This window comes from Tursiops truncatus, chromosome 5, assembly GCF_011762595.2.
Source record: "Tursiops truncatus isolate mTurTru1 chromosome 5, mTurTru1.mat.Y, whole genome shotgun sequence".
In the NCBI taxonomy this organism is placed as follows: Eukaryota; Metazoa; Chordata; class Mammalia; order Artiodactyla; family Delphinidae; genus Tursiops; species Tursiops truncatus.
Window position 1 is genome coordinate 3,716,434 of NC_047038.1, and position 22,553 is coordinate 3,738,986.

Genomic DNA, 22,553 nt, shown 5'->3' on the forward strand with positions numbered 1-22,553 from the left:
TAAATTAATTTATCTATTCTTAAACATTTATTGTACTTTTGGCTGCCTTGGGTCTTCGTTGCTGCGCACAGGTTTTCTCTAGTTGTGGCGAGCGGGGGCTACTCTTGGTTGTGCTGTGCGGGCTTCCCATCGCGGTGGCTTCTCTTGCTGCCAAGCACGGGCTCTAGGCGTGCAGGCTTCAGTAGTTGTGGCGCACGGGCTTAGTTGCTCCGTGGCATGTGGGATCTTCCCGGATCAGGGCTGGAACCGGTGTCCCCTGCATTGGCAGGCGGATTCTTAACCACTGCGCCACCAGGGAAGCCCAAGACTCATCCCTTCTTAAGAGAGCTCTTGCCCGCCCCACCCCACCCCCTTGATAGCACTCCTCCTCCTTTTCAGCCTATATAAACGCAAACGCGGCTTCATTTGGGCTGGAGGATTGCAGGGGTTCATTTTTCTTTCTTTTCTTGTGCGATCATCTTTGTGGTTCTGAAGTTGTATTAAAAAGTAAACTTACATCCTGACTCATTCTCTAAGCCCCTGTTCAACCCCCCTTCTCCAGGAAGGCTTCCCTGATTGGCCATCCAAGGTGTCTTGTCTCCTCTACTAAGTTTCTGGAAGGCAGTCTCAGGCTCAGGCCAATTTCTCACAGTGCTGGGAAGCAGAGGAAGTTCTCGATGGGAAGCAGAATAAAACATGAGTGGGTCTATTGATGTTTTAGAGGTTAAGTGCCCCGGGCTCTGCCTGTGAGCAGGTCTGAGGTCTGAGCAGAGGGGAACAGGCTGGTCAGTTTCGTGCCAGGGGTCCCCAGCGAGCTGGCGTGGGGAGGGATTGCCCAGCTCTCACATCCTTTTGATCCCAGGAGCCTGATGCAATTTGCTGAACCTTGAAAGAAAAAACCCACTGCATTCAGCTCTCACCCAAGGAAGCCGTCCAGGCTCCAAATAAGGTAGCCTCAGAGCACCCCAAATTCTAATGACACAGTAAAGGAGGGAACTAGAAGTAGGGAGACAGGGCAGTCTGAGGGGCGGAAGGACAGTCTTTGCTAGAGGAAGGGGTAGGCATCTGGGAGGAAAAGGAAGGGGAGGGAATAGAAGAGAGTGTTTGCTTTTGTAAAAATCTGCAAGTCCTTGTGAGCGAGACATTTAGGTCCAGCCTGTGGACTCTGGGTTTGGCATCTGACTTGTTTTGCCCAGCGGGAAAGGATGTGATGTTTTCCAGGTCAAAGCGGACACACGGAGGTTCTCATGCGGTTTCCTCTGCCCCTCGGAGCCTCTGCCCTCCATCATGAGAACGGCATGTCTGCAAGTAACCGCTGGTTCCAGAGCGAGAGACCTGAAACCTGCCAGGAGGCACGCCTGTCTAGTCAGTCCCAAGCGAGCCCGGCAGGACCCCCGCTGACTCGCAGATGCAAGAATAAGAAAGAATGCTTGTTGTTGTGGCCACTGAAGTTTGGGGCTGTGTGTTACTCAGCATTATAGCAGCAGACGCCTGCCTAACACACCAGGTCTGTTGGCGTCAAAGCCAGTGTTGTCCGACCAACCATCCTGCTGAAACCATAATGCCTAAAAAAACAGCCCTGCTGTCACTGTTATTAATGTCCTCAAATTCCTCATTCCTTTTACAACCACAGTGAAACCTTTCTTCCCTCTTTTTCCTTTCCTCACAGTCACAGAAAAGACCCAAAGAAAATAACTGAGATTTCAGCTCCATTAATGTTTCAGGGCCCCGTGAATTAAAGAGCAATTGGAATGCAGTCAGTCTCTGTGGGAAAATAAGTCTCTGTGACTGTGCTTTAGTCTAAACACATGGAAGGCTAGTAGCACGATTAATACCCAGAACACACGCTGCTCCAAAGGAAAGCACCCAGAGCGGAGGCAGCCTGTGAGGCAGGGGATTTAAGGGACATCCTGAAATTCAGTCGGTTTGCAAGGACCAGACCTTGGCACAAGACTTGCTTTGGCCAGTGATGTGTGAGTGGGTGTGATGTATTCCAGGTCAAAGCAGATACACGAAACTGAGGACCAGCGAGGAGGCCAGGTCCTGTAGACAGCCACGGCTCAGGCCAGCCAGGAGCCTCCATGTGGAGGTCCCTGACCTGGGTGATCCCTGATGGTAGAAATTCATTCATTCATTCATTCATCCATTCATCCACCCATCCCCCCATGCATCCATCCATCCATCATCCTTCCATCCATCCATCCACACGTCCATCCACCATCCTTCCATCCATCCACCATCCATCCACCATCCTTCCATCCATCCACCATCCATCCACCATCCTTCCATCCATCCACCATCCATCCACCATCCTTCCATCCATCCACACATCCATCCACCATCCTTCCATCCATCCATCCAATATTTTCAGCCAGGTACTTGAGGTAAAATGGTGAAAAAAACCAGGCATAGCCCTCCCCTCAAACAGCTGACCCCAAGCGCGCGTGTTCGGCGCAGACAATAATTAACTAGTGGCACAAATACGTAATTACCGTCCTGGGAAAGAGAGGCACTGGAATCCGGGAGAGTGTGGCACCGTGGGTCCCAAGCAGGCCTGGGGGCTGCCGAGGAAGCGCCCGATCTGGACAGCTTCCATCTAGCCCAGACCCGGCTCTGCCTTCTCCACCTTTGTCCAACCCTGGGGGCTTGCCCTGTGTAGACGGCATCCACAGGCTCCTTCTCTCTGGCTTCTGGTGGGACTCAGACCACGGGAGGCACCAGCAGAAGACCGGAGGGCGGGAGGGGAGAGAGCTGGGTACCGTGACTCCTGTTCTCCGACTGCCCAGCCGCAGTTCCTAGGGGCGGAGCGACCCTCTCCTGGACCAGCCTCCTCCTTGCCCGTTCCTTATGGCTCTGGGGACCTGGCCTCCTACTGGGCAAGGTGGTTGGCTGAAAAAGGCCCCCCCAAAACATCCACGTCATAAGCCCTGGAACCTGTGCGTGGGACCAGATGGAGGAAAATAAAGACTCTGCGGGTGTGATTCAGTGAAGATGTTTAGTTGGGAAGATTATCCTGGGTCACACACGCGCGCGGCAACGTGAAGATGCAGCTGGAAGGGTTGAAGACGCTGCCTTAGAAGATCTGAGTGACCCCTCCACACGCCACAGAATTCCAGAGACTGGCAGAGGCAAGGGAGGGATCCCCCCCAGAGCCTCCAGAGGGAGTGGGAGCCCACAGTCACCTTGGCGTTCGCCCCACGAAGCTGATTTTGGGCCTTTGGTCTCCGAAACTGTGAGAGAATACATTTCTATTGTATTGTGGTCATTTCTTGCAGTGGCCGCAGGAAACCGACACAGGCCTTTCCTACAGCCAGGGGGGCCCCTCCTCCACGGGCCCTCAGCAAGCTCCCCGCTCAGCCCCAGGGTGTCTCCTAGCCCACCCACGCTGGCCCTGGAGAGAGCCCCCCATTACGCTCTCCTCTGTCGCCCTGTGAACGTGCCCTGTGTTCCTGGGGCCCTGCTGCTCTGCGCCTCAGAGGAGGGGACGCTGCTCTGGGGTCTGAAGGACGATACACTCTCATGGTGGTGGTGGAAGAGGCCTCCAGGCTGAGGGGAGGGCCTGGCGTGGGAGGGTGCGTGGAATGTTCTGGAAGTAGAGGAAGGCCCTGTGGCTGGAGTGCAGAGAGAGGGGGACAGAGTGGAAGGGTCCTCATGATCACCCAGTATCTCTCGACCGGCTCTCGGGCCCATGTGTGCCAAGTGCGCCGCTCACCTCCCCCGCTCGGTTCTCCTGCAAAGCCTCGAGCTCCTGGTGGCGTCCGACCACACGGCCCAGGGGAGAAGGGGATGATGGGGGTCCCGGGCCCCACGTGACGGAAAGGCTCCAGGCCTGCTTACCTTGCCCTCCCGGGTGTAGGCCAGCACCTTGTCCTCTACCCGAGGGTGGAAGATGAACGTTTCCACGGAGAAGGGGATGAGCTGCTTCTGGAAGGTGGCGCCCTCGTCCGTGCTAAGGAAGAGGCTCTGGTCCCGGTCGCTGAGAGCGGAGCTCACGAGGATGATCTGAAACACACAGCGGGGCGTGAGGCCTCCCCGTGGAGATCAGGTGGTGCGCCCACAAGCCAAGGGCTGCTGGAGCTGCCAGAAGCCGGGAGGGGGCCTGGAATGGGTTCCCCGCAGCCCCGAGAGGGGACCAGCCCTGCCGACACCTGGCTTCGGATTTCCGGCCTCCAGAACCGAGACGACAGATTCCTGTGGTTCGCAGCCTCACCTGTGGTACTTTGGTACGGCCGCCCCAGCACACTGACCTGCCCGGCCGACAGCTCTACAGTGGGGAGGGCTTACTGTCAAGTACACCCAGGAGGCAGGGGCCATCTGGGAGGCTGCCTCGCCCTGCGGTCACTTGGTGGAATGACAGGGCCCCTCGGAGGGACACGGAGAGCTCCTGTGGCCCTGGTGCCAGAGAAGGTCGACCGGCCGGGTGGGCTGCAACAGTGCCAGGGGCACCAGCACGCGGGGTGGGGGGGCCGCGAGCCGCGTGGTTCACCCTCTAGCGCTGGCGCCCCGACTCCCACCTCCAGCATCATCAGAAGGTCCGTTCCCCACACAGGAAGCCAGGGGTCTCCTACACATGGGCCTTGTAGAAACTTCATGGCTCCTGGGAGCCCCAAGGAGACACCAACCCCCCTGTCAGGGTCCCCAGGCCCTTCCTGGACCGGCCTCCCTCCCAGCCTCCACTTGCACCCTGGCCATGCTCAGCATAGGCCACAGCCCCACCCTGGGGTGGGCCTTCCTCAACCCAGGCTGGGCTGAGCTCCTGCCACAAGGCTGCTGGGGACCCAGGACTTGCCCATCACACGTTCACCCCATTTCATGGAAGCGGCCTCCTCGCCAGGGACTGAGGCCCTGTTGGGCCAGGGGCCATGTCTGTGGAGGTCACTACTGACCCCCTCCCCCGCCCACCCCTGCAGGGCCTGGGCACTCCAGCAGTCAGATGAATGAATGAGGGAATGAGGGGATGAGTGAATGAACCATGTGTGCTGGTGGAGTAGGGGGCTGGGGGCACACACTCCGTCTCCAGATAACCCAGTTCAAATCCATGTCTCTGTGACCAAACACCCTCTGTGCCTCAGTTTCCTTGTCCACAAAATGGGTGGCTTTCCCCGGGAGGGCGTGGGGCAATGAGATGCCCCCCCAGGATGGCCTTCCTCAACCTCCGACACTGCTCTAGAAGACAATTAAACACAGAGAGCACCAATCAAGGAACTGCACAAAACTCCTGTCTCGTGTGAACAAATGATAACCCAGTGTGTTCTTTCTTTCCAGGGAAACCTAATGAGTTCCCCAGGGGCGGTCATTCATCTCCTCCAGCACGAAAGCCTTCTGTCCCCAGAAAACGGCGGGTCGTGGAGCCTGATTCCTGCAAAGATGTGCTCGGAGATGTTCCTCATGGTGTGATTTACATGCGGGAAACATGGGGCGGGGGAGAATGGTCAGGGGAGCCAGAGAGCGTGTACAGATGTTTACAGAGAATGTTTAGTGACAAGAGAGCTCATGCACACGTGACGTTTAAAAAGCAGGGCACAAAATTATAAGCGAGTCTAATTTCTGTACATTTAACACTGACAAAATTGTAAGGAAGTATATCATAATTTTGTCAATGGTAGGTGTATAAAGGTAAGTATAATTTTATCAGTGGAAAATGCATAGAAAGAAGAATGGAAGGATGATTATTCTGCCATAAAAAAGAATGAAACTTGGCATTTGTGACAACATGGATGGACGTTAAGGACGTTATGCTAAGTAAAATAAATCAGAAGGAGAAAGCAAGTACCGTGTGATCTCACTTATGTATGGAATCTAAAAGGAAAAAGGAAAAAAAAAAACCAAGCTCATAGATACAGGGAACAGACTGGTGGGGGGAGGAGGGTGGGCAAAACGGGTGAAGGGGATCAAAAGGTACAAACGTCCAGTTATAAGATAAATAAGTACGGCACGGTGGGTATAATCAATAAACCTATACTGCATATTTGAAAGTGGCTATGAGAGTAGATCTTAAAAGTTCTCATCAGAAGAAAAATAATTCTGTAACTATGGTGACAGATGTCAACTGGACTTATTGTGATCATTTCACAAGACAAACATCGAATTATTATGTTGCATGCCTGAAACTAAGATAATGTCGTATGTCAATTACATCTTCATTTTAAAAAGAGAATGGAAAGAAACACAGGGGGATGTTAATAGTGGTGGGTTTAGAAGGACTTTTTAAACATTTTTAAATAAACTTTTTAGTTTAGAATAGTTTTAGATTTACAGAAAAGTTGCAAAGATAGCACAGAGAGTTCCCACGTGACACACACCCCGCTTCCTCTTTCATGAACAGCTGACGTCAGGATCATACATCCGTCACCACTAAGGACCCAACCATCGATACATTGGTCTCATCTAAACTACACGCTACATTTCACCCGTTTTTCCACCAACGTTTTTTTCTGTCCCTGCTCCAGGTTCCCACGTGACGACATTAGTTGTCATGTCTCCTCCAGCTCTTCCGGGCGGTGACAGTTTCTCAGGCTTTCTTTGCTGTTAATGACATGGCAGCTTTGAGGACTGGCTGGCGGTTTTGCAGTAGACCCTCCCCATTTGGGTCTGTTTGATATTTTTCTTGTGCTGATGCCGTGGTTCTGAGTTTTGGGGGGGAAAGGAGCAAAAGGAGGGGTGCCTCCCTCATTGCAGTGGACGTGCAGTGGACATGACCTGTCACTGACGATGCTGCCCTCGCTGGCCAGGTGGCAGTGGCCAGGCGTCTCCCTGTAACTTTACTCCATTCCTCCCTGCTTCCATCCTGTCCCTTTGGGAGGAAGTCATCTTGCGCAGCCCACACCTGGGGGCGGGGGAGGGGAGAGGCAGGCGGCCCTCCTGGAGGGTGGAGTAGCTACAGACATTATATGGAATTCTTCCGCCTGGGAGATTTGTCTTTTCTCCCCCATTTATTTACTTATTCAATCATGTATTTATATCACTATGAACCCACAAGTATTTAGTTTATGCTTTGAGTTGTATTTCAATAATATTTTCTTTTTTCTTTTTTTTTTTTTTTTTTTGCGGTACGCGGTCCTCTCACTGCTGTGGCCCCCGCCGCTGCGGAGCACAGGCTCCGGAAGCGCAGGCTCATTGGCCATGGCTCACGGGCCCAGCCGCTCCGCGGCACGCGGGATCCTCCCGGACCGGGGCGCGAACCCGGGTCCCCTGCATCGGCAGGCGGACTCCCAACCACTGCGCCACCAGGGAAGCCAATAATATTTTCTTATTTTGCTGCCCAGATAGGTCCAGCTCTGGCTACTGGGAGGTCTTTTGGGGTCCTGTGTCTCCTTTGACATCGTCCTTCAACTCCTAAATGTTCTGCACAGCACCTGGCTTCCCTGGATAATCAGGAAAAATGAAATAAATCACCAAGACTCCTTCCACATCTTTCCCGGATACAGCACGGTTCATTCAGTATCCACTGGGCACTCTCGGCCTGGCTCTGCGCCCCACCCCAGGGCAGCAGCTCTCACGCCCGGCTCCATCCGGGCCGTCTGGCCAGGGAAGCTCATTAAAGCACTCTGCTCGTGATGCATTTTCCACAATGTTTTTACAATACAACTATTTGCTTATTTACCTCCCCCACTAGACTGTGCCCCCTGATCTCAGAGGTAGGGAATCTTTTGGTTTCTCCAGCAGCCTGCACAGGCCTGACCCCAAGCTGTAGGTCAACCAAGCCCTGCTGGATACACGAAGGAATGCACGCATGCATGCATGCATGCATGAGCAATTCCAGCTCAGTTTGTGACTCTAAGAGAACTGTTTGTTTGTTTTTCTCCTCTGGGAGGAAAACATCCTTAGGGATATTTAAGTAGCCTGGAGAGCAGAAGGCATAAGTAATCTCATTCACTTATTCCTGTTCACCACTCCAAGCTTCACACAGCAATGAAGGCTCATTCGTTCGTGCATTCATTCATTCTTCCACAGCTGCTAAAACTGCAAGGTCAAGCAAGGATTTAGGTATGCACAGGGCTTTACGGGAGCAGAGCAGGGGGAAAATACCATCCAGGTGCAGAACAAAAGGAAGGGCTTCCTGGAGGAGGTGATACCCAGACGAGCCTTGAAGAACGAATGGAAAATTGATCCAGACCCAGGGGAGGGTGTTTCAGCCAGAGAGGACAGCGTAACCAAAGGCAAACAGGCGGCATCCTAGCTGAGACCATTCACATCCTGACCACCTTTGTGTGTCTTGTCCCCTGTGGCTGGAATGCCCAGCAGGATCAACACACCCCCAACATCACCACTGGTAATTCAGAATCGGATTTTAAAATCTCAGAGCGTCACAAAATCCAAGTGTGATGATGAAAATGGTTTCTTTGAAATTTTCTGAGCCCTGAATTCTGGGCAACTTCAACAAAACTGAATGTTTCTCATTTATTTTTGGCGTCCCTGCTTTGCCAGTGTCCCCAGCATGAGTTTAGCCTGTTTTTATGATGGGACATCTTCCCCCTTTTATCTGCTTATCAAACGCCTCCTCATCCACAGAGGCACCTTTAGAAGGTCACCTCCTCCAGGAAGCCTTCTGTGATACACATCCTCCAACAGAGTTTTTCTCATGCCTCCTCTGCCCCTTCCCCCAGCATCTTGTACATTCATTTGCTCCAGCCCAACATTCCTAGGGTTCTCCGCAGGGAACCCTCGGAGAGCCTGCCTTTCCCTCCAGGTGGGGAGGCTGTGCAGCCTGGCAGGGCCCAGGTCCTCATCATTGCCATCCAGGCCGGAGCACGGGACCTGGTCCAAGAAATGGGTGTTGGTTTTCCCACACAGAATGAGGGCTCTAGGTACCGGGTCACCTCTCCACGAAAGCCCCCAGTTACAGCCAAGGCCCTACCCGTGGTGGCAACTGAGGCGGAAGGAAAAAGAACCTGAGGAAGTGATTCTGGCCGGGGGCCCAGCAATCCGTGGTTGTGGGCTATTTTTGGCCTCAGAGTGGGACAAGCCAGGAAAGACGGGGGAAGGAAAAAGTGCTGACAAGGAAAGGATTATTGGAGCAAAGAAAACAAAGCAATTAGCATCGTGCAGAGAGGAGGCCGGCAGATTGCTCTCCCAAATTGGGAACCGGACTACTTTAAATGGTGTATTTTCACTGCTTACTATTGTGGGGAAACATATGGCGCCCGAGCTAGGTTCTGGGGGCCCTTGAGGCTGGGTGTCTCAAAATCAGAGGCAACACAGTTGCAGACAAATATTTGATAGATTCATTGGACTAATGGCCAGCCCACCTGAAGCATGAGTTCCAGGGTTTAATCTGCCAGGCCAAGGACAAATGCAAAGGCGGGGCTCCTTGTTCAAAAGGAATTTCAAGATGGTGCCAGTGGAGCATCACACCAAGCACAGGTCCTCCTGCGATGGCCTAGGTCACACACCCATAAAGTGGGCTCTTTCCAAAGCCACTCAGTTAATAAACTCTGGGACCAGGAGTAGCAGCCTCCCTGGCGCCTGTTAGGAACACAGTGTCTTGGCCCCATCCGGACCTGCGGGATCAGGGTCTGCATTTTCTCATGGCCCCCGGTGAGCTCTGAGCGCCCTCCCCTTGTCCGCGGGGGAGCTGCTTTCAGCCGCAGCTCCTGCTGGGTTCAGCCCTGTGTCCATTAGCTGTGCAACTCCGAGCACGCCGGTGGACCTGGCCTCTGCTCCCCACCAAGAGACGAAGTAATAACCATTGTGAACTAGAGCCCTGTTCTCGGGATTTTACTCCTCCCGGCCCTGCTCTCAGCCACGCTGATGGTGTCCTGCAGGACGGGGGTGCCCATGATGGCCCCGGGAGTCCAGGCCGCGCTGCTCGTGGAACACGTAGCCCACAGCAGAGGCCTGGTTGGACGGGAGCAGTGCAGGCTCTGGAGGCCCATGGAGCTGGGCTTCAGCCCTCCTTTGCTCCTGTGAGCTGTGCAACCTTAGGAAAATTACTTCACGTCTCTGAGCTGCAACGTCTTGCTCTGTAAAATGAAGATAGGAATTACCACGGCAGAAGCGAGTTGAGAGTTAAAGGAAACAAAGTATATAACAGACTCCCCTGGCGGTCTGGTGGTTAAGACTCTGTGCTTCCACTACAGGGGGCAGGGGTTTGATCCCTGGTCAGGGAACGAAGATCCTGCATGCCATGCAGTGGGGCAAAAACAAAACCCACAAAGGGCTTCCCTGGTGGTGCAGTGGTTGAGAGTCCGCCTGCCGATGCAGGGGACGCGGGTTCATGCCCAGGTCCGGGAAGATCCCACATGCCTCCAGGAGAGGCCACAGCAGTGAGAGGCCGGCGTACCGCAAAAAAAAAACAAAAACAAAAAAAAACAGATCGGCTTAGCTCTTTCAGCTGGGATGTGCTGGGTGGGAAGCCTGCAAAGTGGCCGGGGCTCGGATGCCTGGTAATTAACAACCCTTCTGTTATTTCCCATCCAAGCCTGGCAGCCAGCCCCAGGGCCCTGCCAGCATCTGGTTGGAGAGATGCAGGAAGTACTAGCAGGGCAGCTCTGAGGCAGTGTAGAGGTGACGGGCAGGGGCAGGTGAGGGGTGGAGTGCATCGCTTCCTGCGCTCAATACTCACAGCACACCTGCTAAGTAGGTGCAACCATCCCCATTTCTCAGATGGGGAAGCTGAGGCCAGACAGCCCTTGTGGGTTCACACCCAGCTCTTCCCTGTGTCCCTCATCGGCATCATGTCATGGCCAGTGATGTGACTGCCTCGGCCCGGAATGTAGCAACAACACGGGGATCCTGATGCAACAGACCTGGGAGGGTCCAGACAGATTCCCCCCACTCCCATCCCCAAGACTGTTAGGCATGGCTTCCAGACGTCTGCAGGTCCGTCCCGAGTTTGGGGGATGATTTCTGACCACATGAAGGGGCAGAGGAGGGCGGGGGGCAGCGGGGGGAGTGCCTTTCTCGTCCCCTTCATCTTTGCTGCCTCTCCTTGGTCCACCATCCTATTCTTTAAGACCATTCACTGACTCACGCAGCTGGGAGATGAACCTCACAGGATCCTTGCCCCGGAGGAGCTCATAGCAGACAAGGGAAGTCATTTACCGGTGTGAGCAGTGCCCTGGGACAGGGGACCCCGAGAAGGGAGGCCCCTCCCCCAGGCGGGACTGGAGGAGAGGAGAGGCCGTCTGGAAAGTTTCCCCGAAGGTGAGCTGCACGCTCCGGCGGGAAGACTGCGTGAGATGCCCACGTGGGCCTCCTGTCTCCCTCTTGGCCAGGTCGGGAGACCTGCCTGAACCTGGCACCCTGGACGCCCTAACGGGACCCTTCAACACGGGCCTGACCCTCCCTGCGTGCCCGGATCACGTGCACCTGGCCTCCTGCTTGGACCTGCCTGCACGAACCAGGTGCCAAGTCACCTTCCCTGGTCCCCTGCTGGGCTTCTGACCCATCTCCTCCAAAAGGCGGTGCCAACGTGCCAGTCTGCCTCGCAGCAAAGCTCAGGCAAATCATAGCTGTGGAACCTCCGAGTTAAAAAAGGAAAGCAAACAGCGCCCAGAGACTACTTCTCACCTCCGCCAGGGCTCGGGCTGAATGCGCCACGGATCTCCGCTTTCTATTCAGACTCTTTATCGAGGAGAGGATTTGCTTTTAATCTTCTCTTTACCAAGGCGAGCCCTAAAAGGGTTCCCTCCCCACCCCTGGGGATGGGTGTCATCTGGAATTACCTTTCTATTTGAAACCCAATCGCCCGGTCTCTTCCTTGCCAGACAGATGTGCCCAGCTGGGGACACAGAAAACTTGGCTTTGACGCCAGGAGAGGCAGACAGTGGAGACAAACAAAGGCAGCAGCACCCACCCCCGGGGCTCAAATTAGAATCTGCGCAGCGCGTCTTAGACACGCCGGTGTGAGTCACGATGAGCAAAAATAACTCTCCTACCCGCTGCTTCATTCTTGCGGATGAATGCATCTCGCTGGGCTACTCAGCACAAACGCAGATCAGCTACCCAGAGCTTTAGGAGAAAATCACTCCCTGCGATGGTTTCCGGTCTGAGTAGCCATAAGCAGAGGAGAAGCCACAGGATATGAGTCTGACGGAGATGCGGCTTTGCTCAGTGACCTTGGGCGAGTCACCCTCCTCACCTTGAAACTGGAGGCAATCCTCTCTCTGGGTAGAGGTTCCAAATTAGGCACAGCATGCGAAACTGCTGCGGAAACAGAAGGGCTCTTCACTACTTTTGTGCTTCCTTAAACCAGAAAGGTCTATTCTTGAAGACCTTACAGATAACGGGGATAGACGTGCACGCAAGCGTGCGGTATCGTGTCCCTGCTTGAAACACCTCAGGGCCTCTCCTGCCCCTGCTCCTGAGTCTGGCGTTCACGCCCCCCTCCCATGACCTCACCCTGCTGACCTGACCTCCACACGGCCCGGGGCCAGCCACCCCGGCCTGCTTCCAAGTCCCCAGATGTCTGCTGCGCCCTCACACTCCCTTGGCCTGGAAGCCCTGGCTCTCTCCCTCTGACTGCAATGAGGCCTGGAGGGGGCAGGCCAGAGACTGATTTGGAGGCCACGGGGCTCACCCAGATGAGAGAACCTGGTGACCTGGACTGGGGCAGAGGTCTTGGAGAGGAGAGGGCCGGTGTCCATGACATTTCATTGTCAGAGTTCAGCAGGTTTGGTGAGGAGGAAAGAGACGGAGAAATAAGGAGAACACACCTAGGTTGTCAGCTCGGGCAAGTGTGGGGAGGGAGGTACCGTGGATGGAGATGAGGACACAGGAGGGAGAGCCGGCTTAGGGGAGACGAAGAGGAGGCCAGTTTGAGCCTCACGCTGGAGCTGAGCCTCCCGAGGGTCACGCAGGTGGAGGGAGGGGCTCGGGAGGTTGGGATATGGGGTGAGCTCTGCAGAGAAATCCGCACTGGGGTAGGTGTTCGGGGTAGGTGCACAGACATGTGACTCATGGTCCTGGGAGTGGATGAGTCCCCCTAGGGGCTGCGTAAAGTGAGAAAAGAACTGACCTGGGCTGGGGACCAGAAGGAACCCCACAGAGAGTGTGGAGGGGCAGCTGGAGGGGGGGATCTTCTGAGGGCCAACGGGTGGGCAGGGAGATTCCGTCTGCCACTGCCCCATCCCCTCCTCCTGCAGTCTCACCTGGGGCTGCCAGCACGCACAGATCTCCCTGCTTGTCCCCCTGGGCCCTCGGTCCCACATGACTGGCCCTGATGGGCTTTGCTTCACACCTGCCATCCCTCTGTCACTTCGCTCCTGCCAGCCTGGCCTCAGACTGTTCCCGTTCCACGGTCTGGCTCCAGGGGGGCCCTTTCCAGAGGCTTCGGGGCCGCTTCCTTCTTCATTCAGCTCCAAGACCACCTTCTAACTCGGCTGTTCCTGAGATCCCATGGTCTAAATAGGTCCTGACACCAGGGTGCCCTTTGACTGTCTTAAAAGCAATTATTAACACTTTCCAGAAACATCCATCTGCATTATTTTGTAAGTTGTGGCAAATATACAGAATGTGAAATTTACTATGTTAATCACTCTGTCGAGCAGACAGTTCAGTGACATTTGCATCTTTTACACGGTTGTACCATCGTCACCACGTTCCGTCTCCAGAGCTTTTCCATCCTCCCAAACAGAAACTCTGTCCCCGCGAAACGCTAACTCCCCGCCCTCTCCTTGCACATTCTCGTGTCCACTTTCTTCCCGGCCAGGTCCCACACACACCCCGCCGTCAGGGAACACACGCGTCTTGCCCATTGCTGAGTCCCAAGCCCTCAGGTGGCACAGAGTAGGTGCTCTGACATCATCTCCTGATCGCTGTGGATGGAACGTATTTACGTCTCATTTTGCACAAAAGTTTAACGTATAAGGGAAGGCATTCTGTCTGTGCTGATACTCAGGCCATCTCAGCCCTGCCCAGCCACCCCTGAGCCCAGGAGCTGGACGCGCGGAGACCACATTCCCGGCCTCCCCAGTGGGCGGCCTTCACCTGACAGCCAGTAAGACGAGGAAGCCATAGGCCCCCAGCAGCGTCTGCGGCAGGCGCACGGCCGAAGGTGTCTCCGGCATACCCTGGACTACCCACTCGGCTGCAGCGGGCAGCTGACATCGCTGGCGGTGGTTTCCCGAGGTTCCTGGGCTCCTGACGTCAGCAGCGCCCCCTGGCCTCCACCCCCAGCCTCCCATCAACTGCGTCAGCCTCCACGTGTCTGCCTTAAACCCCTCCCCACTCCAGTGGCCTCGAGTGTTCCGATCAAGCTCCCACTGGTGATGTATCCAGAACCATTTTACCGAATACAAGTTGATCCCGCTTCCCTTCCTCATACCCCCCGGCGGCAGGCCTTCACGTCAGCCACTGCGTCTTCCGAACATTTTGGGGGCTCCGTCCTGCCAAAGGTCTTGAGACTTCTCAGCTCAAGGGCCAGGAGCTTGGCTAAGTCCCTCCAGTGCCTCCTCAACCAACAGAGGCACGTCGTGAGTTAAAGCGCACTTCATTGCCGACGAAAATATGAATACGATCCCTTGGTGAACTAGAAATCAGGGCAGGAGAGGCCTCCATTTGTTCAAAACACGGGTCCTGAAAGAGCCTTGCAAAATATATTGAAACAGGAAGGGGAGCCCCGTGTCCCCCGTGGTACGCCCATCCACGGACGCCTCTTGGAAACGTCCTAGGAGCTCAGCAGACTGACGTCAGGGCTTAGGTGGGCGGTCTTCCCCTCCGTCCTGGAGCAGCGATACTTAGAGCCTGCCGTTCTGACTGCCCTCCGCTTAGCCGAGGGCATCTGGAAGAACCCAGGGAGCAGGACGTTCAGGAGAAATACACCCCAAAGACCCATATCACCGAGGGGGGGAGAGACATACATGTGATATGCCTACTTTTCAATTTGTTGATTATGTCAACATAAATTTACTGAGCGCCAGTGCTGAAGAGATGATGGTGAACAGGACGGGACAAAATCCCCCTCCCGTGGGCCTGAGTGGGAGAGACAGGGAGGCAAACAAGTGCAGGAATACGATGATTTCAGAGAGTGAGAAGTACTATGAGCAAAAGAAAATCAGGTGGTTAAATGACGATATGCACATATGTGTGTCCACGTATACACATGCATAAACTCGCAGTACATATGATGCACAAGCTTCCATGTATGTATGGGTAAGGAGGTATACATATGCGTGAATATATAGAAAAATAATGAATGAAACAGTCCAGAAGGATGAAAGAAAGCACTGTGCGTCTCTGGCTGATGACACTTTGGGTATTCAGTTTTTTCTTTCTTAGAGTATGTTTCTGGTTCCATTCTTAGTATGTAATATGTAATCTAAGATGGGAGAGGTACTCAGTACATATTTTTGGAGTGAATAAATACATTTTATAAATAAATATTTTAAGATGCAAATGTGTTCAATGTGTAACCAGAAAAAAACAATAGTATACTTTTACGAGAAGAAGAATTTGCTTGTGGGCAAAGGCCTAAGAATGTGTATTCAGTTCTCTATTGAGTAGACAAGATAGGAAGAGAATTTTTTTTAAATGAAGGTTTACTCCTAGATAATCCGTGAACAGTTATTAATATTTTAGTTCAACTGTATTTCCTTCCCTCTCTCTACCCAACATCCAACCACCCATCCACCCATCCACGCATCCGTCCATCATCTATCCATCATCTATCCATCCATCCATCATCCACCATCCATTCATCCCCCACTTAGCCAACCATCCAATCTTCCTTCCTTCCTTCCTTCCTTCCTTCCTTCCTTCCTGCCTTCCTTCCTTCCTCCTTCCCTCCCTCCGTCCCTCTCTCTCCCTCCTTCCCTACCCCAATTCACCATTCATCCTCCATCCATCAACCTACTGAAAAGAGCTCACGGGGAGGGAATGTTGCACACCCTGATCCCTGTGCACACTTCAGTCGCCGGCTGTAACCATCACCATGCAGCCAGCCCTGAATCCACCCTTCTTGGTGTGGGTACCAGTAGCTTGTGCCTCCCAGTCTTGTCTCTGCATAAACTTGAACTCCATCAAGTAGGGGTGGGGGAGTAAGAGGGAAATAACATTTACTGAGCACCTACTGTGTACCTGGCCCTGCACTAGGCACAGGCATTTTCTCATTTTATTTTCACAACAGCAACAAGGTGGGTGTTTTTGTTTCTATTTTATAGACAGAAAACCCAGAAGCTCGGAGGGGTGAGATGACCCGCTCCAGCCCACACAGTCCATGTGCCTTGGCCCCAGCATGGACCCGACTCTGATGCTGAGAGCCCTCGTCCTTTCTCTGTGTCTAGACCGACACGCATCCGACACGATTTAGTAAAACATTGACTCAAACACAATTACGGAACTGATTGTCAGGAAAGGATTGGCTCAGTTTTAATTACCAGCCTGACAATCACTGAAATGCCAGGAAATATCCCTGAGAACATTTGTAAATTGAACGGAGAGGCAAACCTTTTCCCTTTGGCCGCAGGCTGACTTGGAAGATCTTGTGTCTGATCGATAGTAACCAGATGAGGCAAACATATTTCAGGACATATAAAACAATTCGTCACCAATATTATAGAGGCTGGACTTATTAATAATCTTGTCTGTAGCATTCGTAAAATGAGAGGCCCCTGCCTCCCCCATAATTACTGATGATCTGAGCTCTCTAAAAGAGGCGTACGCGGAGGCTTCGGTGTGAGTAGAGCGTAACTGTGTTCCGTTTGGCTGTCTGAGGACGCTTTGCAGACAAAGCTAAAAAGCCCTCTTGCTTGGGCAGAGCGTGGCGGACAGTTCATCTTCTGGAGTGACGGTGTTTGGGGAGACCGTCTTTTACCAGGACAGTTGTATTAACAATGCATGATTAGGTCTGCGAACAACTTATTCATTCATCTGCCCCTAATTGAACAGCAGAAAGCAAGGGACTAGATCTCACTACCTTCGCAGGGTGGCTTTTCCATGCATGCTGGCTTGCTTGGGCAGCCTCCTGGGTAAAGATGATAGCTTTTGGAAACAACTGTGGAATCTCCAAAGGTTCTCTCTTCAAATCTTTGTGATTACAGACCAAGATATTATTGCCGTGCGGGTTTGGCAAAGCATGGCCAAGGCCACGGTCCTCAGTGCAGGGACTTGACATTCTGTGCTCATAGGATCAAGTAAGGACACAGCTGAAAGGTGCGTTATCGCGGCTTCCCGGTATCTGGGGGAGGAAATTGACTCTCTACCTGGGGGACCCCAGTCAATGTCCCATAGCTGAAATCACCTGTATCACGGTTTTCCTGAATGAAACGTCATGTGGAGCGGATAACAGCATTGGTAATAAAGTAATCTACGTGGTATTAATTGAGCACCTACTGTATGCCAGGCAGTGTACTGAATGCTTGACTCCTGTTTTCAACAGCCCTCCGATGAGGTGGTTGCTGTTATTATCCCTGTTTGATGGATGAAGCCGGTGAGTCCCAGAGAGGGCAGTGACTTCCCAAGTCACACGGTGGGAGCTGAGGCCAGGACGCGGCCAAGGGAACTTCCTCCTTGCACACTGCAGAGATGGGCAGGGGCGCGCGCCGCCCTTCCCTTGCTCTTTACTTGTGCATCACGGAACCGATGTCGGCTGGTGATGGGGACACAGTGAGCACAGCCTAGCTGTCCTTGGCTTCAAGGAGCACACAGTGCAGTGGGAAGACAATGACCAAAGACGCATATAACTGGGTGATCATGGACTCTGGGGAAGGCCCAGCCACTTAACGACAGTGAGGGGCAGGGAGGGCCCTGGTAAGACCACAGAGAGAGTGAGGTGGGCCGGGTCCAGCAGGAAGGGGATGGGAGGCCGAGGGTGGGGAAGGGAGGACCGCGGGAGACGTGGAGAAGGTAGACCTGGGGGACTGGACACCCACTGGCTGGGGCAACAGGGAGCCTGGAAAGACCCCCTGCTCCTGCCTGGGATGCTGGGAGGAAAGCAGTGAACCAAATCGACCCGGTGCCTCGCCGGTGGCACTGACAGTCTCCCCGGTGGAAGGAGTGTTGGAGGAACGCTGAGCCAGAGAAGGAGACTGAGAAGAAGTGGGCACAGAGGTGACAGGAGGACCAGAGAGCACAGGGCCAGGGGAGCCACGGGCCAGAGGTGACGGGCACAGGGCAGTCCCACAAAGAGCTCAGACATGGGGAGGATCCAGCAAGCACCATGATTGTCAAAGGTGGGGCACTACTGTCCCCAGGCACCACTGGCCGTCACAGGTGGGGCATTTGTGTCCCCAGAGGAGGGATAGTGTAGGGATGGTGCTATCTGCCATCCCTTTTTTCTGTCCTGTTAGCCACGTGCCATCAGTCACCAGTGAGTCCTGTGGCTTCTACTCCTTAGGGACAAGGAGTGGCCCTGGGGTCTGGCCCACGGCCCATGTCAGAACAGATGCCTCATAAGTGGTAAATGAATTGGACAAACACGTGGCGGTAACGGGAGAGATGAGTTGTCTGTCTAGTCAATTTCTTCTCATCCGTTGGACCGCAAATGAATGATGATTTAATTAAAGTTCCTGGGGCAGGAGCTCTGCAGCAGGAGATTCCCGAGGGCTCAGGATCATGTGGAGACCGAGGTGAGCCCAGGCTCTGGTCTCCTGTGAGAACAGCATCAGTGTTGATGTTTCTGGATCGAGAAGTATGGACATCCATCCTGCATGACGGCTCCCGGGACCTCTCCCCACAGCCCTCCAGCTGGGGGCCTGGCCTTCCCCCCACCAAAGGCACAGACCGAAGAGACGGTGGTGGGTGGGAGGTGGGATGGGGCAGATCCAGCCCCTCCTGTCACTCAAGACACAGTGACGCCCAGAAATAGGTGGTCGGCTAAGCCACAGAGCCTCAGAGGTGGCCGCAGTCCCAGCCGGACTGGCACAATCTCTGACGCTGGAATTGCTGTGATATGGTCCCTGTCCCTCTGCTGGACACCCTGTGACAAGGGGCCCCTCACCTCACTCACTGGACCATACTGCATTTGCCACAGTAGCATCCCCGCCCCTTTACTTGGTTACCTCCGGTGACGAGAGGCTCCCTACCTTACTGACTGTGTGTTTGTCTTTGAACCAAGTTCAACGCTGCAGGACACAGAACAAAGGGCTTTGCGGTCCAGCAGACCTACACTGAGCTCTGGCCCTGCGCATACTGCCGTGTGAGCTTGAGTCAGTTCAGTGGACCCGGGATCCCAGACACCACCCTTTAAGAAGGAGGGGGACACCCTCCACCCTTCTTGCTCCCCTGCCGGTCTTGTTCTTCTACCCACGCCTCAGGATGAGGTGGGAGAGCGGGCGACGGGAGGAGGCCCCTGGGACGAGCACGGTGGTCACGAACTTCCCCCACAACTACTCTGTGGGCACCTTTCCCGGGAGCCGGCCTGGGTTAGGGATTGCCCTCTGGGGAGGCTGCGGGCACTTCCGGGCCCTGCTCAGACCAGCATGTCATGACAATCCCACACCATCCCTGATTACGCCGATTATTAACTCACAGGCTGGCTGTCACAGGGTGCGTCTGTGACAATGTACAGAACTCAGCAAGCCAGGCGATGACCCTAGCAATAACAATAACCACACACAATAACAATAATAGTAACAGCACGGCGGGCACCCGTTCCAGGCAGATGCTGCTCTGAGTGCTTTATGTGTGTCCAGTCACTGGCTCCTCCCGAGAAGCTGTTCTGGTATTGTCCCCACTTTCCAGAGAGGATGACCCCGTGCCCAGAGGTCCCCCGGCTCACAAGAGGCTGAGCTGGTGACAGGGACTCTCCAGGCCAGCAGCTGAGCCGCCTTCTCTGATCGGATTTTGCTCAGCAAAAGGTATTGATGTTAAAAAAAAAAGACACAGTTTACCGCATTGATTTTGTCCCATCACCATCACGCCACACACGCTCACACATACACACACCCCACAGTTTACAAATGAGGGGAAGGAGTGTTTAAGAAAAGCTTCTTCAGGAGAACCAAGGAGACGATTCCTCTGCTGCTGTGTGCTGGGCGCCACCCACGGGCCGGCTCTGGGCTGGGCAGGCTGCCCACATTCCCACTGGCCCTGAGCACACCGCCCAGGGCAGACCCACCTTCTCCCCATAGGGGACGTGTCTGAGGTTCAGAGGACCCGGGGGTCCCTTCACCACAGTGGCCAGAGCTGGATGGGACCCAGATCTGTGTACCTGTCTAACCCACAGCCAGTTACCTCCCCTCTCCACTGGCCACTGCCTCCAGGGGTCTCAGGCTGGTGGATTAACTATGGGGGTGGCAGACAGGAGAAGGATGGTGGGAGGTGGACCACTCAGGGTGGCCTGGAATCCTCAGGGCGGGCCTCTTGGCCAAGAAGCAGGAGGGCCAGGGAAGAGACCCCTGCCTGGGGACCCTCAGTCCTGGCCTTCCAACTCGCCAACCCCCAGGCCCGCGCTTCAGTGTCTCATCTGTAAGAAGAGGACAGGTAACTCCCACCTTGCCAACCTGCAGGCCGGCCTATGGGAACCGAGACAAAGCCAGCTTTGTCACAATATCAAGCTTGTAACAAACGCCCACCTCGATGGTGCCCTGAGCCTCATGGCTGATGCTGTCCTGAGTCCCAGACCCGTTAGCCGCCAGCCCCTTCCCAGAAAACTGCCCTCAGCTGACGAGAGCCCCGGCCTGGGAACTTATACCGTCCCCCGGAGGACCCCAGACAGTGCTGCATGGACGGGGGAAAGGCTACCCCTGCCCCAAGGAGGGGCAGCTCTGGGATTCATGCCCTGAACAGATCACGGACAGGGCCTGGCCAGACTCTGCCTGAGCGCACATCCTCCTTCGGCCACTTCTTCCCTCAGGTCCCTCCCCAGAGCTCCCCCTCAGTACACTACGTGCACCAAACCCCTGCCTCAGGCTCTGCTTCTGGGGAACCTGACCTAAGCCTGCTGCATTCTCTCCAAGCCATGGTCTCCCGAGGCAGGGCCAGGTCCTGGACAGCGGGGACCTCAGCCACCCTGTCCTCATGGGCCTGGCACGTGGCAGGTAGGACTCCATTAGCGTGGGCTGCAGAAGTGCGAAGACTCAGGTCCATAAAAGGCTGAGAAGCCCCAGAGACCAGCGGCCACACACTGAATCACGACACAGGATCAAGCAAGCCTCCGCTCGCAGCAAAAGCCCAGGACGATTGCCTCATGCTTTTAAGATGGAGGAAAACAACAAAGAGTGATATTGTGGCACGGGCTGGTCCAGGAAAGGTCCGCTCCAACCGGAACAGAACCTTCAGCAGCTGAAGAGCTTTCGGGGGTGAGAAGCGCCCAGTGGTCCCCAGCACTGGGGCTGGGAGGTGGGGCAGGCAAGAGACTCCATGGGGCCGAGCTGGGCCCCCAGCTACACGATGCTGATGCCGGGACAGGAGACTCTCCCCCGTCCCTGAGCGCGGACTGCAGAGGTGGCTGGGCGGAGTGAGGTACTGCTGGCCTGAAGCTTCCGGGCTGGTCTAAGAAAAATGCCTGCTGGAAGGACGTGGAGGCATGGGGGTGGCTTGGGCCAGGGTGCTGACCGTGGGGTGGGAAGTGGACGGGGCGGTCCGGTTTGGACACATCAGCATGGAACTTGCCGATGTACTGGATGTAGGTGGTGGGGCAGAGGGGTCGAGGCCCACCTGGGGGTGGCCCCTTGGTCCGGCGAGGCGATGGGAGGAGTTCCGGCTGCAGCTGACAGATTTGAGGTGCCTGTTAGCGCTGCCCTGCAGGAGTCGTGGAGACTGCGGTGGATCTGAGTGTGGAGTCTGCGGGGGACACTGGGGCTGGGGGTAACTGGGGGTATACGTGAAGCCATTAGACTGGGTGGGATCAGGAAGTGAGAGGGAAAAGCAGGGGGATCCGGGAACATTCCACGCCCCCTGCCGTGAATCCCAGAGGGAAAGTGAGCTGAGAAAGTGAAGCAGAGCCGGCATGGAGGCCAGTGGGAGGCGAGTCTCCCCTTTTACGAGTGAGAAGACTAAGACCCCGTTCCAGAAACCCAGCCAGGGCTGGCAGAGCCAGAGTCTGAACTCAAGGTCCTTGATCTTAAACTTCAGAATTAAAAGTATTGCTTAGAATGCCCTTCCCTCTTCCACACGGTCAACACCTATACATCCTTCAAAGGCCAACTCAAATGTCCCCTCTTCTAGGAAACACTCCTTGTTCCCTGCTGGTGCCCAACCCCCCCATCGTAGTTCCATAGGAACTTAGACACACCTCCACTTCAGAACTTAGTCTACCTCAGGATCGTGGTTGATGAGCCCCCTGGGGACCGTGAGCTCCTTGAGGTCGGGGAATGGGTTCTGTTCCCACCCGCCTCCCTCAATTTGCCCAGAAACTCAAATGCAAGGCGTTCTGTGAAGGCGTGTTGAATGGGTGGATGGATAAAGGGATGGATGGACGGGTGGGTAGGTGAATGAGTGGGTTGGTGTCCAGGTGGATAAACGGGTGGATTTAATGGTGGGTGAACAGATGGGTAAGTGGCTAGATGAATGGATGGGTGAGTGGACGATGGATACATGGATGGATGGGTGGGTGGATGGATGGATGGGTGGATGTGTGGATGGATGGATGGATGGGTGGGTGCATGGATGGATAGATGGATGGATGGGTGGGTGGCTGGGTGGATGGATGGATGGATGTGTGGATGGGTGGATGGATGGATGTGTGGATGGGT

The 22,553-nt window shown here is 54.7% G+C and overlaps 1 protein-coding gene across 1 annotated transcript in view; it reads right to left on the reverse strand.

Annotated features, from left to right (window-relative positions):
• Positions 1-22,553, reverse strand: part of SORCS2 (sortilin related VPS10 domain containing receptor 2) — a 474,224-nt gene that overhangs the window by 85,787 nt on the left and 365,884 nt on the right. Inside the window, exon 4 of the mRNA XM_073804818.1 lies at positions 3,817-3,981. Within this exon, the coding sequence (XP_073660919.1) occupies positions 3,817-3,981 (165 nt within the window). The remainder of the gene's footprint in view (positions 1-3,816; positions 3,982-22,553) is intronic.